We start from the raw sequence: 13,389 nt of genomic DNA on the forward strand, positions 1-13,389 counted from the left end.
TTGACGTCATCCCCTGAAGTGGCTGCCGTGGGTGGGGTACTTCCTGTGGAGTACCTGTGGAGTACTTCCTTCCCGTGGAGTACTTCCTGTGGAGGTGCTGGAGGGGTTTCTGTGTTCCTCCTTCACTCTCAGCTGTCAGCAGTCCCTCTCCTGAGCCACAGAACAAGTCTCTCTCGATGTTTGCACGCCTCCCTCAGCAGTTAGTGTGTGTTGCTGACCAGACACGTGGTCCTAACCCCAGGGGTTTTCTGTGCTCTGGTCCGGCTTTGGTCTTCACAGGTCACACCCCCTGGGGCCTGGGTGTGGGGCCTTCTCAGCAACCCCCCTTCCTCCCCATGGTGGACACACCCCCTTTCTCTCTAACTGTTCCTGGGCAGTTTGTGCGCTGCCTGCCCCTCGCTCGTGGGGGTGGACTTCTGCTTGGCGTCCATGGAGACCCTGTTCCTAACAGGCCCTGCTCCTGCCCCAGCGTGCCTGTGCTTCTGTGCCTCCCCCCTGGCCTTGGGGCTGAGGCTGCTGCTGTGTGTAAGCCAGTGATCCTCAGTGGGGCTTCCTGCTTGTCTCCTGCAGGCCCACACCCGCAATGGAGCTCTTTCACACTCTGGTCTTGCCCAGTCTTTCTCCTCAGCATCGGGCGGTCAGGTTCCCTGATAAGGCAAATGAAATTACACGGTGTTATCTGTGGAGAAGAGCTTGTGAGCACAAACACCCCTTGTCATTGAGACTCCCAGCTCTTCCAGATGAACGTGTTAGTCCACTCGTGGTCTTTATTACATTTGAGCATACTTCTTCTCCCGTTTATATGCCAGCTGCCCTTCTGTGTGTGTGTGTGTGTGCACGCGCGCACGCGTGTACGCGCTTTGCCAAGGATGAAATAGATCCTGTCTCTTATCTCTCCTTGGAGGGGCTTGTAACTTTATGGAATTCATTTTACTGGTTGCCTTACAACTCAGCATTCTGATAGGTTTAAGAAAGAATTTATTTTTTTCTTCAAATATCACCCAGCCTTTTCTTATTGTTGTGGTAGGAATTGGCATTCTTTTTCACTGCTTTTTGCATTCAAAATGGAAGTGGAGTTAGAAGCAAAATGAATTGGAAGATACAATTCTTGGTCTCCAGAACTTGGTAAGGCAGGAATGTACTCACAGAACACTGCTTTTATGAGAGAGTGTGTATCAGGTGACAGCTGAGTGACAGAGAACGAAGTGGATAAAGCTGGCAGAGAGGGCAGGGTGGCTGTGGACTGGGAGGCTGGCGAGAGGCTCGCAGATGTATCTGGCCCAGAGTCTTTCCTCCTGAGCTAGTCTCACATTACACTCACCTGCTCAGTAATAGAATTCTGGTACTTCTGTTCCACTGTGTCTCTTTACATGCTGTGCTTAGTCACTTCAGTCGTGTCCAACTCTGTAACCTCATGGACTGTAGCCCGCCAGGCTTCTCTGTCCATAGGATTCTGCAGGCAAGAATCCACTGGAGTGGGTTACCATCCCCTTCTCCAAGGGATCTTCCTGACCCAGGGATTGAGCCAGTGTCTCCTGCATTGGCAGGAGCACCACCCGGATAATAAAAAGCCCTTCATCACCAAATTCATGGGATATCACCAAACACATATCTTGCTAAAACCTTCCAGTTTACTTTCTTGCCCTGACAGAAATATCTTTGGAAAAGTGTGTTAAATCTCTTTATCTCTTCACCCTGCTATTTCATCTACCTGGACAGTCGCATTGTTGATTCTCTTGTAACTACTACCTGTTTTTAAATTGAGGTTAAGACTTGCCGTTTTAAGAAAGTCTTTCTCAGGTTAATTCTCAGACATTTGTTTTTTTCTGAGTCTCCGAGGACAGATTTATCTAGCGTAATTATAATGAAGAGCACCGTTCAGGGAGCCAGGACACCGCCTTAGCTCGGTCACTAATTGTCTGATCTTATTCAAGATATGTTACTTCACTAAGGTTTTGGTTCCCTGATACGCAAAGTAGGGAAAGGCTTGCCGAAGTGTGTGGTAAAGCAGGTATTTAAAGCGTGATCAATAACACATCTAACACAGTTAAGTCATGAGTAAGTCACTTAACTCTGTGCTGCTTTTACCACCTGTAAAAATTACAACATGCGTGTTTTTAAGCCTCTTTTCCAATTGCAGACTGCCGTGTATTTTTAAGGTATCACCATTGCAATTCTGTATAGTTGTCTCTTTATAGTTTATTCCCGTATTTCACGCAGGTAATTTTTTGTCTTAGGCTGCAGAATACGTAAGCCCAGGAGGTGCTGCCGACTTGGGAAAAGCCAAGTCACACTCTGGACCTCAGTCACTTCAACTCTAAAATGGGGACAGTACTACAAAGAGTACCTGCTTTCAGAAAACTCATATATTACAAGCATCTCAATTTTACAGACTCTGAAAACTTGTATTTTCCTACTCGTCTGACTCCATCACTTTTTTATCCCTAGCCCCTCAGCCCCCTGCGGGTTTCAGCTGACCCAGCGTTTTGCCTTAGTATTAGACCTGTCCGCCATCTAGTGACGGAAATGGTCACTGCAGGGCAGCAGCCTCCTGTGCATAGGGTCGGATCCTCGCTGTGTGCTCTGACGTGCTTTGGGGGAACCATCGTCTTGCTGCAGCTGAGCCAGACACCTTTCTCGAGGCCTCATGAGACATGAGGTTTGCTGGAGCTGTAAGCTGACCCCTACCTCTGTCTTCTCCTGCGACTGCTCTTCCTGCTGGTCTTCCCCAGCCCCTTCTCTGTGTCTCACTCGAGGTCTCACCAGAGGCTGAGCTTCTCTAATAGGATATCTTCTCTAATAAATTTCATTCCACACTGGTAACCTTTTTTTGTTTGTTTGTTTTGCATTAACTTACTATTTTTTCACATTTTTAGTAAGCATCCCTTCTATACAAGTAAATGTTTTGACATATACAGGATATATACTTTATATTTTAAATTTCCTTGTGAGAAAATTTTGATTTTGTAATTATATGTGTTCAGAACTTACCAGTAGGATTGTGAATGAAGAGGTGGGACATCCAGTTCCCCATCTTATTTGTAATTCTTTGCATCAGAGGGATGTGAAATTCTGCTAATTTTGTTCCCTTGTGATGCCTTTTTGCATCCAGAAATGTACCCTTTCTTGTGTAGAACTGGCTCTCATGACAGCTGCGAATGCCAGCAGTTATTTGCTTGTTTGCACAGCCTCCGGGGCACTGGTGGGTGACCATGGGTCTGTACAGCTCAGGGGGACTTTGAGACCTCCTTGTTGATCGCAGAGTTTACCTTTACTTAAAGGACGTAGTCACAATCCTGTGTTGTTAGTACTGTTCGTCTGCTGACAGCACCTACTTATTAGGAATGTTACAATTGGACGTGAGTAATGATCAGTATTAATGGCACTTAATAAGTTTTCATCTGTGATCAAAACGCTGAGAGCAGTTATATCCATGGAAGAGTGTGTTGATATTTGTAGGTGCTTTATTACATTCAGTATTCAGCATGTTCATCCTTTTAAAAAAATCTCGAGAGGCAGGAACATCGTCTTCTCTTGTGTGCCTCGCAGCACAGAAGACGGTAGCACGCGTGCAGCGGGTGCTTAGTGGGTGTTTGTGGCATGAAGAGATGCCGAGAGTGTTTTCAGTGAGGTGGGGTAGCTGCTTGCCTCCATGGAGCACAGAGCGGCTTTCAGGACGTCCCCGGAAACAGTGAGCGGCTTTCCGCTGCCCTCCATAATCAGGGTCTGAAAGGCCGGGTCTGTCCCCGCCCACTCCTCCCTGCTGGGCCTCTGATCCCCCTACTTCCTGTGACCTGCCTGAAACTTAGCTTCGTCCAGCCTTGCACCTTCTTAGTATGCACCTGCCATCTAGTGGTCAGCAGGGTAACTGCAAGGCCAGCGTGCCCTTCAGTAACCCTCTGCTCGACCCAGGCTCTGACCCCTGGGACACCATAAGCATCTTCGAGTCCATTGTGTCGGCCCTGGTTGGCCCTCCACAGAGCCTCTGTATGTTTTACTTCCTCTTCTTATCTACTTAATTCCTACTGACCTTTCAGAGCTCAACTCAGACATTCTTCATGCGAAGCCATCCCTTGGTCTCCCTGATGAGGTCAGATTCCTCACTGCAGCCATAATTTAGTACCAGCTCCTGTGGTCATCCTGGTAGGCTTATTTTATTCAATTTAATTCACATTTCCTTAACTAGATCACAGTCTCCACAAGAGCAAGGAGCCCTGTTCTCAGTCGTCCTCATACTGGCATGTAGCCCAGTGCCTGGTGTCCTTCCAAAGGAGTGTTTCTCTAAGCTTTGCTGAATTAATGAGCGTAACACTTGTAGATGCTGAAGGTGCCCACGTCAGCCGCTTAGCACGGTGCCGTCATTTCTGCATTACGTGTTTTCTTATCACGAGAAGTCAGGCACAACTTAGCGAGAGTGGGGTACGACCGAACAACTGCATGGAACTGTTTTCTTATCAGTTTAAAATTAATTGAAGTACTCAGCCAAAACTACCTCCCTACTATGGAGGTATTCACTTACCCAGGAGACACTAATGGCCTGATTTAAAAAACAGTTTTTTATTAAAGGGTCGAATTATAACTCCCTTGTGTTTGGTTCATTAGCTAATGAGAAAACCAGTAAGATGCAAAAAGCTGGTCGGGTAGTCCATAGAACAGAGACATAGACAGTCAGGAGTCCTGAGACATACGTGCTAACAGACACCAGAACCACCCCTGTCTGCACCACAGTAACTGCAGCTCCACGGGGCGGGCATCTCTGTGGACAGGAGGCATTCCTGCCACCATCAGGCCTCCGCCAGGTGCCTCCGGCAGCCGCGAGGTTATAACCGGAGCCTGTGGACGCTGCAGACCTCCGGAGCGTCTGGCTAGCCCGCCGTGAAACGCCTGACAGCACCCATAACGGTCCCGGGAAAGCACACCAGCAATCTGGGCCACTCCAGGATCCTTTAACAGCTTTCCTGACAGTCTCCCCACGTGTGATTATCATGACCTCAGAGATTATTCTCAATCACAGAAAGACGGCTGTTTTGTTAGATTTAACCTGATTATTTACGTGAGAGCTTTGTGAACCTAGAGTCATTCGGTGTAGACCAGCTAAGGCCACAGAATCTAACTTCTTTCTGGAAGTTTTCATGAGAAGTGTCAGATTGGGCCAATGAAAGTCTCTGTTTATTTGCTACCTGAAGGTTAGGAAACTAAGCCCAAGAAAGCTTTCTCCCCGGTAAAAATACGTTTCACCTGAAACAGCGACAGATTGGGGTGAATTCCTCTTGAGGTCCTCTGGTCCAGTGGGCAAGGCACCTTTGAGGCTGTGAGGCAGGGACCGCGCGGGTCTCCGGGAGGCAGGGGCGTCCACAGGCATCAGCTCCATACATCTACAGCCCATGGTCCGCAGCGGTGGCTTCAGATAAGGCCTTGGCTGCACAGTCCATGCAGTTGAGTCCTGGGAGGGTCGTTAGTGACAGTGAAAGACACAGAGCCCTGTAGGCTAGGATCGGGTGAACACACGCACACAGGGTCTCCTCAGCATCATCCAGATAGTGCTGACAGGACCCGCCGCCATCTTTAGCTCCTTTCTAAGTCTTCTGCAGATTTCCTGACACTAGTGTGGACCCCACGCAGCGTGGCCGTCAGGGGCTGAGAGAGAAACGAGCGATGGGCCTGCCCTTGGGGAGCAGGCTGTCAGACACACGCACACCCAGGAGGGGAGATGGTTGGAAGTGTGCGGAAGAGGAGGTTTACCCTGAAGCAGTGAGGAGCCACTGAAGGGTTCCTTTGAGGAGGAGGGGGGTGGCGGCGTGTGTGCCTTGATTTATTCTTTTCACTGCAGGATAGCTGCGTTACAGCATCGTGCTGGTTCCTGCCGTCAGCAGCGTGACTCAGCCGTGCATGTGTCTGTATGTGCATCCCCTGCCTGCAGGGCACCCCCTTAGGTCATCGCGGGGCGCGGGCTGGGCTGTCTGTGTCACATACTGGTCCCCAGCGGCTCTGTTTCACATGCAGTTGTGTATGTATGTTGGTGCTACTTTCTCTGTTCATCCCACCCTCTTCCTTAAGCCCCTGTGTCCACAAATCCGTTCTCTACATCTCCGTCCATATTTCTTCCCTGCAAATGGGTTCATCCGTACCATTTTTCTGTTTATAGATCCCATAAAGATGTGTTAATATATGATGATTGTTTTTCTGCCTTCACTCTGCACAGCAGGTTCTCGGTTCATCCACCTCAGTTTGTGACTGACTCGCATTAGTTCCTTTTTTATGGCCGAGTACTATTCCATCGTATCTATGTACCACAACTTCCGTATCCATTCGTCTGCCAGTGGAAATCTAGGTTGCTTCCATGTCCTTGTTACCGTAAATAGTGCTGCAGTGAACATCGGGGTGCATGTGTCTGTTTGAATCATGGTTTTCTCAGGGTATATGCCCAGTAGTGGAATTACTGGGTCATATGGTAGTTTTTAAAAGATGTCTCTGTCAGCAGTTCAGAGACTGTTGCTCTACAAGGCAAGAGGAAAGAGGTTTAGATGCGGGTGTTAAGTTACAGATTTACACACGAGAGTGGGTGTGTCTTGACAGAGATAGTGGGGTTGAGAGAAGGGGACCAGCATTAAGTGGGGGCTGGAAGGCAGGGGCACCTTCTGTGCAAAGGCCCCACGTGCAGTGACACCAGCAGGCATCAGGCGCTGGGAGGTGGGGCCTCGGTGATGTCTTGTGGGTCAGAGCAGAGGGAACCAGGTGTACACGCAGAAACTGTCGTTTCAGGCTAGTAATGCTCCCCAGACGTAAGAGGAACAAAACACAGGACTACAGTCTGCTTTCTTTTGTCAATAAGTTAAAGAAACCTTGCAATTATTAGTAGTACCCCAATCAAAAAGGAAAGAAGTCTTTCCCCTTTTTCATAAAAATTTATGGAGCAGAAAGGACAGCAGCTTCCGTAACGGCACGGAGCAGATGCAGGGTGACCGGCGTGGGGGGTGGGGAGGGCTGCCTGGCACACGGGCTGGTTTTCCAGGTGTGGGCACCGTGTCACGTCCTTTGGCACACACTTGAAAATAATATTTATGCAGGTTTTTTAAAGACAGAAATCAACTTAATTTTTCTTTTTCTCACTTTTTCTCTATGTTGACTGCTTATAGCTTTCTCAATCTATTTCAATTTTTTTTTTTTTTTAAAAAAAAAGCTCCTAGTTCCCAATTACAAGCCCTGTTACAACTGACTCAGGTGACTCAGGCAGTAAAGAATCGCCCTGCAGTGCGGGAGACCCAGGGTCAATCCCTAAGTCGGGAGATCCCCTGGGGAGGAGAATGGCGACCCACTCCAGTATTCTTGCCTGGGAAATCCTACGGACAGAGGAGCTGGGTGGGCTACAAGTCCGTGGGGTCACAGAGTCGGACACGACTGAGCAACTTTTTTTTTTTTTTTAATGACTGTCTTGGCACGTATTTCAGGGAGTTCTCGGTAATAACTCATGATGAAATGTTCATTGGCCCTTGGGAACTCCCCCAATGGACACCCATTACTGTGAAGTTCCTATCCAGACCTGAAAGAGAATAGTTTTCTCTGAGTACTTACAGTATGCAAAATCCATTCCACTGGGATCTATTAATCATTATAGTTAGAAAAATAACACACAGGTTTTTGAAAACTGTAGTCAGTCGTACTAAAATGTATCTAGTTTTCTTTTTTCCGCGTGTGAGGTTGTATTCGCTTCCTAGTCGTAGTTTGCTGTGTGTCTAATTCCGTGCGCATTTTCAGTGATGCTGCACCTGTGCTTCATGAGTCCAGATGAAGGTGTCCTGGAGTCGGCTGTGTGCAGTCCACACCCTGAAGGGCACACAGCGCACCGTCTGCAGTCTAGGCTGACCTCCTGCCAGTTCCCCATCAGAGACTCCCGTTTATAAAACTGGGACCAGGCCTCTCTGCCTGTGCCCTATGTCCCTGGGGTGCTGCAAACAATTCTGAAAGCACCGTACCCAAGTCCAAACCCACTGGAAACGGTGATGGAGAGAAACTCTGGGTTCATGTGAGCTCCGGCGCTGATGGTGCTTTTGTTACATACGCTCTCATTTCCCTCTATCTTAATGTTGATCAGAGTGTAAGTATTTTCCTCATTTTTTTGTGTGTGACTTTAACAGCTATGTGATATGAAGTAGTCAAGCAGTTGACACATTCACTGTGGGTTTGGACACTTAACTTCATTCCGTGTATGGAGATTGCCGCTCCTAGTGAATTACTGAATCTACCTATGTGATAGCTGCTAATTAGAAGCTTATTTAGGTTAGCCAAAACTGAACACTCATAGAAAGCAAAGCATTATATTAACCAATTTTGTTTCTCATTCTAATTCTCATTCTGTTGTGAAAACTTATGTAAGTCGTGGTGATAAGTTACACTGTTTATAACACCCCTGTGTATGTAGAAATTGATAGAACCCTGGCCTGGCTAGAAAATGTAAAATTAAATTCAGAGGTATTTGGGAAATGCTTAGGATTTAAATGACTTAGACTGTGGGAAAGCGAGAGCTTCATTAGAAGAGAAAAAGCTGTAGTTAGCAAAACAGTAACTGAGAATCTGCGGTATGCGCAGGCAGATTGGAGAATGTGAAAGCAATTTGTGGAAGATGAACAGGGGGCTGGCAGCAGACCAGGTTCCTCTTTCTGGCTCTTGTTCTTGATAAGGTATGTGACCTTGAGCAGTGATGGGGCCTCCCTGGTGTCCCTCCAGACTTACTGTGGGGTTCGTTAGAGCTGCTAAAGAGACTCAACCTGATTCAACTCTATATTCTCAGAACCTAGCCCAGTGTGTGAAAGAGAGTGCTTTGCAAAGTATGCTATAAACGTACATATTAAGTTACATGTTTATTATCTTCTTGCATAGTCAGTGATAATTTGTTAAACAGCAGCATGAAGTTCCAGCTCCCTCATAGTTTCTGATTTTTGTTTTGTTTTTAATCAAAAATTAAATGCAACACCCACAGCTGACATAAAAGTGTAAACAGAGGTCAGTGTAATAGTAACAGCTTGTCTTTAGAATCAGAGGATTGTGACACATATGTTGTGAGTTCTGGAGGGAGTGGGTAAAATACATTTTTCCCAGAGAAATAATCTTGTAAGTGATAGTTGTGTTTCCAGGCCATTTCCCAGATTTCTCTTTAACTCACACGTCGTAAACTTGTAAAGTGGAAGAATTAGTCACTCGGTCGTGTCCGACTCTCTGTGACCCCATGGACTGTATAGCTCTCCGGGTTCCTCTGTCATGGAATGTTCCAGGCAAGAATACTTGATTGGTTAGCAGTTCCCTTCTCCAGGGAGGGGATCCTCCTGACCCAGGGGTCAAACCCACTGCAGGCAGATTCTTTACCATCTGAGCCACAAGTGATACTCCAAGTCCCAAATAACATTGCTAGTTACCAAAATTCTGCAGAAACTTACTACACATTCCCAGCAGGGGTTCTAAGACGTATTTATCTATTCATTCTTTCCTTTCTGTCACTCGTCAGCCCACGGATTGATTTGTGGGTATTAAACCACTCTTGCATCTCTGGAAGAAATCCTTTAACCATGGTATATGATCCTTTTAATGTATTCTTGGATTTGGTTTACTGGTATTTTGTTGAGGATTTCTGCATCTATGTTCATCGGGAATATTAGCCTGTAATTTTCTATTTTGAAAAAATAGAATTCAGTTTCTACTTTGTAATATCTTTGTCTTGTTTTGATATCAGGGTAATGCTGGCTTTTAGAATAAGTCTAGAAGTATTCCCCGCCTCTGTAGTTTTTTTTTTTGCGTACTCTGAGGAGGATAGGTATTATTAACTCTTCTCTAAATGTTTGGTAGAATTCACCTACCAATAGGTGAAGACTTCTGTCTGGTCCAGGACTTTTGTTTTTTGGGAGTTTTTTTTTTTTACTGGTTTAGTTTCACTATTAGTAATTAGTCTGTTTAGATTTTCTGTCTCTTTCCCCATTTAGACTGGGAAGAGGGCTTGCATCTAGGAATTTATCTGTTTCTTCCCGGTTGTCCAATTTGTTGGTATATGAGACGTTGTACTAGTCCCATGAGTCTTCATATTGGTTGTAACTTCTCTTTCATTTCTTATTTTATTGATTTGGGCCCGTTTTTTCCTTGATGGTTTTGGCTGAAGGTTTATCAATTTTGTTTGCTTCTCAAAGAACTAATTCTTAGTTTCATTGATCTTTTCTGTTTTGATAGTCTCCATTTGTGCTCTGATCTGTATTGGTTTCTTCCTTCTACTAAGGGCTTTTTCTTTTTTCTAGGTGTTTTAGATATAGACTGTGTATATGAATTTTTTTTTTCATGAGGTAGGTCTGTGTTGCTATAAACTTTCCTTTTAGAACTGCTTTTCCTGCATCCCATCAATTTGGGAACCATGTTTTTCACTTTCTATTCCCGAGCACTTTACTGACATTTTCTCTCATTTCTTCATTGACCCACTGGTTGATGAGTAGCATGTTGCTTTGTCTTCATGAGTTTTGCTGCTTCCAGTTTTCTTCTGGTAATTGGTTTCCAGTTTTCTACTAGTGTGTTCAGAAAGAATTTTTGGTATTTCAGTCCTTTTAAATTTGAAATTTTTTGTGGCCTAGCATGTGATCTGTCCAGAGAATGTCTGATGTTCATGTGCACGTGAATGCGTCTTCTGTTTCGGGGTGGAACGTTCTCTGTGTGTCCACGTGGTCTAATGTGTTAAAGCCAGTGTGTTTCCTTATTTTCTGTCTGTATGATCTGTCCACTGTTGTAAGTTCCCTACTATTACTGTATCACTGTCAGTTTCTCCCTTTACGTCTGTTAATATTTGCTTTATATATTTAGGTGCTCCAGTGTTGGGTACATAAATATATATTTTTTATTGTCAGATGCTATTTACTTATTTTTAAAATTTTTATTGGCATATAGTTGATTTACAGTGTTGATCATTTCTGCTCTACAGCACAGTGAATCATATACACACGTCCACTCTTTAGATTCTTCCCCGTATAGGCCGTTACGGAGGACTGAATAGAGCTCCCTGTGCTACACAGTGGGTCCTTATCACACCTGTCTCATGTAATTACGGAGGGTTGAATAGAGCTCCCGTGCTACACAGTGGGTCCTTATTACACCTGTCTCATGTGTAGTGGTGTGTATTTCATCCCCAGCCTCCCAGTTTATCCCTCCGCCCTCTTCCCCACCCCCTATAACCATAAGTTTGTTTTCTACATACGTGACTATTTCTGTTTTGTAAATAAATCTGTCGGTACCATTTTTTTAGATTCCGCATACAAGTGACATCATGATACTTGTCTTTCTCTGACTGACTTTACTCAGTATGACCCTGTGTCTTTTGATTGGAGCATTTAGGCTGTTCATGTTTAAACTGCGTATTGATAGGTATGTACTTATTACCATGTTGTTGACTGTGGTTGTTTCTGTAGTCCTTCTCTGATTCAAACATACAGAAGTAAAGAGAAGCTTATAAGAATGCCAGGTACCTTTCATACAGCTTCAACAACGGTCAGCTCGCAGACAGTCTTCTTTCTGTGCCAGCCTTTTGCGCTGTCCCCACCTCTGGATTAATCTGACGTGAATGCCCAGCAGCACGTAATCTAACCTGTAGGTGTTTTAAGATGAACCTGAAAAAGGTCACTATTTCAAAAGCATGGTTATGGCGTAGTGTAAAAATGGGACAGATCTGAACAGCAAGAAGAGTAATAACTGTGACGGTTGGAGCCAAACCAAATATGTACAAATGATAATTTTTAAAGACCCCCTCATGGCTCACCTTTACAGACTGTTACAACTTGAGCTCAGCACTAAACATTGTTGCATATGAGGAAAGAAGGGATTACCCTGTTTTCCTAGGGCATGGTGTATTTCAGAATAGACAAATAGTTAATAGGACAAAGTTTTTATAGAATCCCAGCAAGCAAATATAGAGGTGCCGCTTTTGAAAAGTATAACTATTGGATGCTAAACCCATCAAGTAAAAGACTGGTCACATGTGTAGTGGGTGCTCCAGGCCACCTACCCTTGAAACCACTCGTCAGTCTTGGTGGCACCCGGGTCAGCCACTGTGTGCCTCCTGCCATGATGTGCTGAGAAACACGTACCAATGTCCATGGGCATGCCTGCCAGAAACAGAGGAAGACTCAGAAATGGAAGGCAGCCAAGCTTCCGGATGCAATTGCCAGCTTACAGGAAATAAGGGCACAATGACACAGTCAAGGTCCCAGAAGACACGGGGGCAGAGGAGATAGAAGGGGTCGTCCTCTGAGACGAGAGGCATCTCAGCCAAATACGGTGCTTACCTTGTTGAGATTCCGGCCCAAATAAACTCACTAAAATGTATTTGGAGTAATAAGGGAATGTGAGATATTAAATAATTATTAGTAACTATGGTAATGCTAAAAAATATCTTTTAAGATACATAGTGACGTATTTACAGATGAAACGATGGGTTTTCCTGGACTTGATTCAAAACCTTGGACTTGATTCAAAACCTTGCTCTTCAGAGTGTGACCACCAGACCCAACAGCACCAACCTCACCGAAGAGTTAGAGATGCACAAACTCAGAACCTCCGTCTTTACCATCTCCGAGAGACTGAGACACACACTCAGGATTGAGCACTGCTGTAGAATACTGGGCGTGAGGGAGAGACTCAGACACACACTCGGGATTGAGCATTGCTGTAAAATACTGGGTGTGAGGGAGAGTGGGGTAGGGGATAAAAGAAACAAGGCTTCAGGTGTTGATTATTATAGAAAGTGGAGGCCGAGTGCTTGGTGGAGCGACTGTAAATCAAGGGTTCCTAAACCAGGCCCTGACACACTGGACAGAGGTGTTGATACACTCAGCCCAGGGACTTTGTTGATCGGTTTGAGGTGCAAGAAAGCATTCAGATCAATATTGCCTGGTATCCTCCAGGTTACTAGGTAATATTCAAAAGCCCTGAATGCGTATGTCTTTAAGAAGTATTCCTTATCATGAGAAAGAAAAAGTGAAGTCGCTCAGTCGTGTTCGACTCTTTGCGACCCCATGGACTATAGCCCTCCAGGCTCCTCCATCCATGGGATTTTCCAGGCCAGAGTACTGGACCGGGTAGCCTTTCCCTTCTCCAGGGGATCTTCCCGACCCAGGGATCAAACCTGGGTCTCCTGCATTGCAGGCACACACTTTACCATCTGAGCCACCAGGGAAGCCCTTCCTTACCATATCAAGTATCAATATGCTGTTTAAAGTTTCTGGGAGTATTTAAAGTATCTTCACTCCTCACGCCAGTGTGTCGACTCCTCTCTGCAGTCACGCCTCAGGCCTCTGAAGAGCCTGGACGGAGCCCTAGATGCTGACGATGAGGAGGACGCCGAGAGAGCCAGCAAGTAAGTTGTGGGTT

At 45.6% G+C, this 13,389-nt stretch overlaps 1 protein-coding gene and 1 long non-coding RNA gene across 33 annotated transcripts in view; one reads left to right on the top strand and one right to left on the bottom strand.

Annotated features, from left to right (window-relative positions):
• Positions 1–13,389, top strand: part of DENND1B (DENN domain containing 1B) — a 279,101-nt gene that overhangs the window by 256,674 nt on the left and 9,038 nt on the right. For 13 of the 32 annotated variants that reach the window (XR_015143006.1, XR_015143010.1, XR_015143011.1 and 10 more), the window contains one exon: positions 13,299–13,375. Coding sequence is in view for 27 of the 32 variants with exons in the window: in XM_086343186.1 (XP_086199312.1) it covers positions 13,299–13,375 (77 nt within the window). In the remaining 5 variants the exon portion in view is untranslated. Of the gene's footprint in view, positions 1–2,237; positions 2,824–11,269; positions 11,384–13,277; positions 13,376–13,389 lie in introns of those variants that run through there. The other 19 variants (XR_015143008.1, XM_086343185.1, XM_086343193.1 and 16 more) reach the window with 4 other exon arrangements.
• Positions 10,886–13,340, bottom strand: LOC147356064 (uncharacterized). Its single transcript, XR_015143014.1, has 3 exons — positions 13,209–13,340; positions 12,026–12,125; positions 10,886–11,608 (listed from the first exon to the last, which is right to left on the bottom strand). It is a non-coding gene; the product is annotated as an uncharacterized LOC147356064 (long non-coding RNA).

The sequence above is a fragment of the Bos grunniens genome, chromosome 16 (assembly GCF_055505025.1).
Source record: "Bos grunniens cultivar Pamir isolate PY7600 chromosome 16, Bosgru_T2T1.0, whole genome shotgun sequence".
In the NCBI taxonomy this organism is placed as follows: Eukaryota; Metazoa; Chordata; class Mammalia; order Artiodactyla; family Bovidae; genus Bos; species Bos grunniens.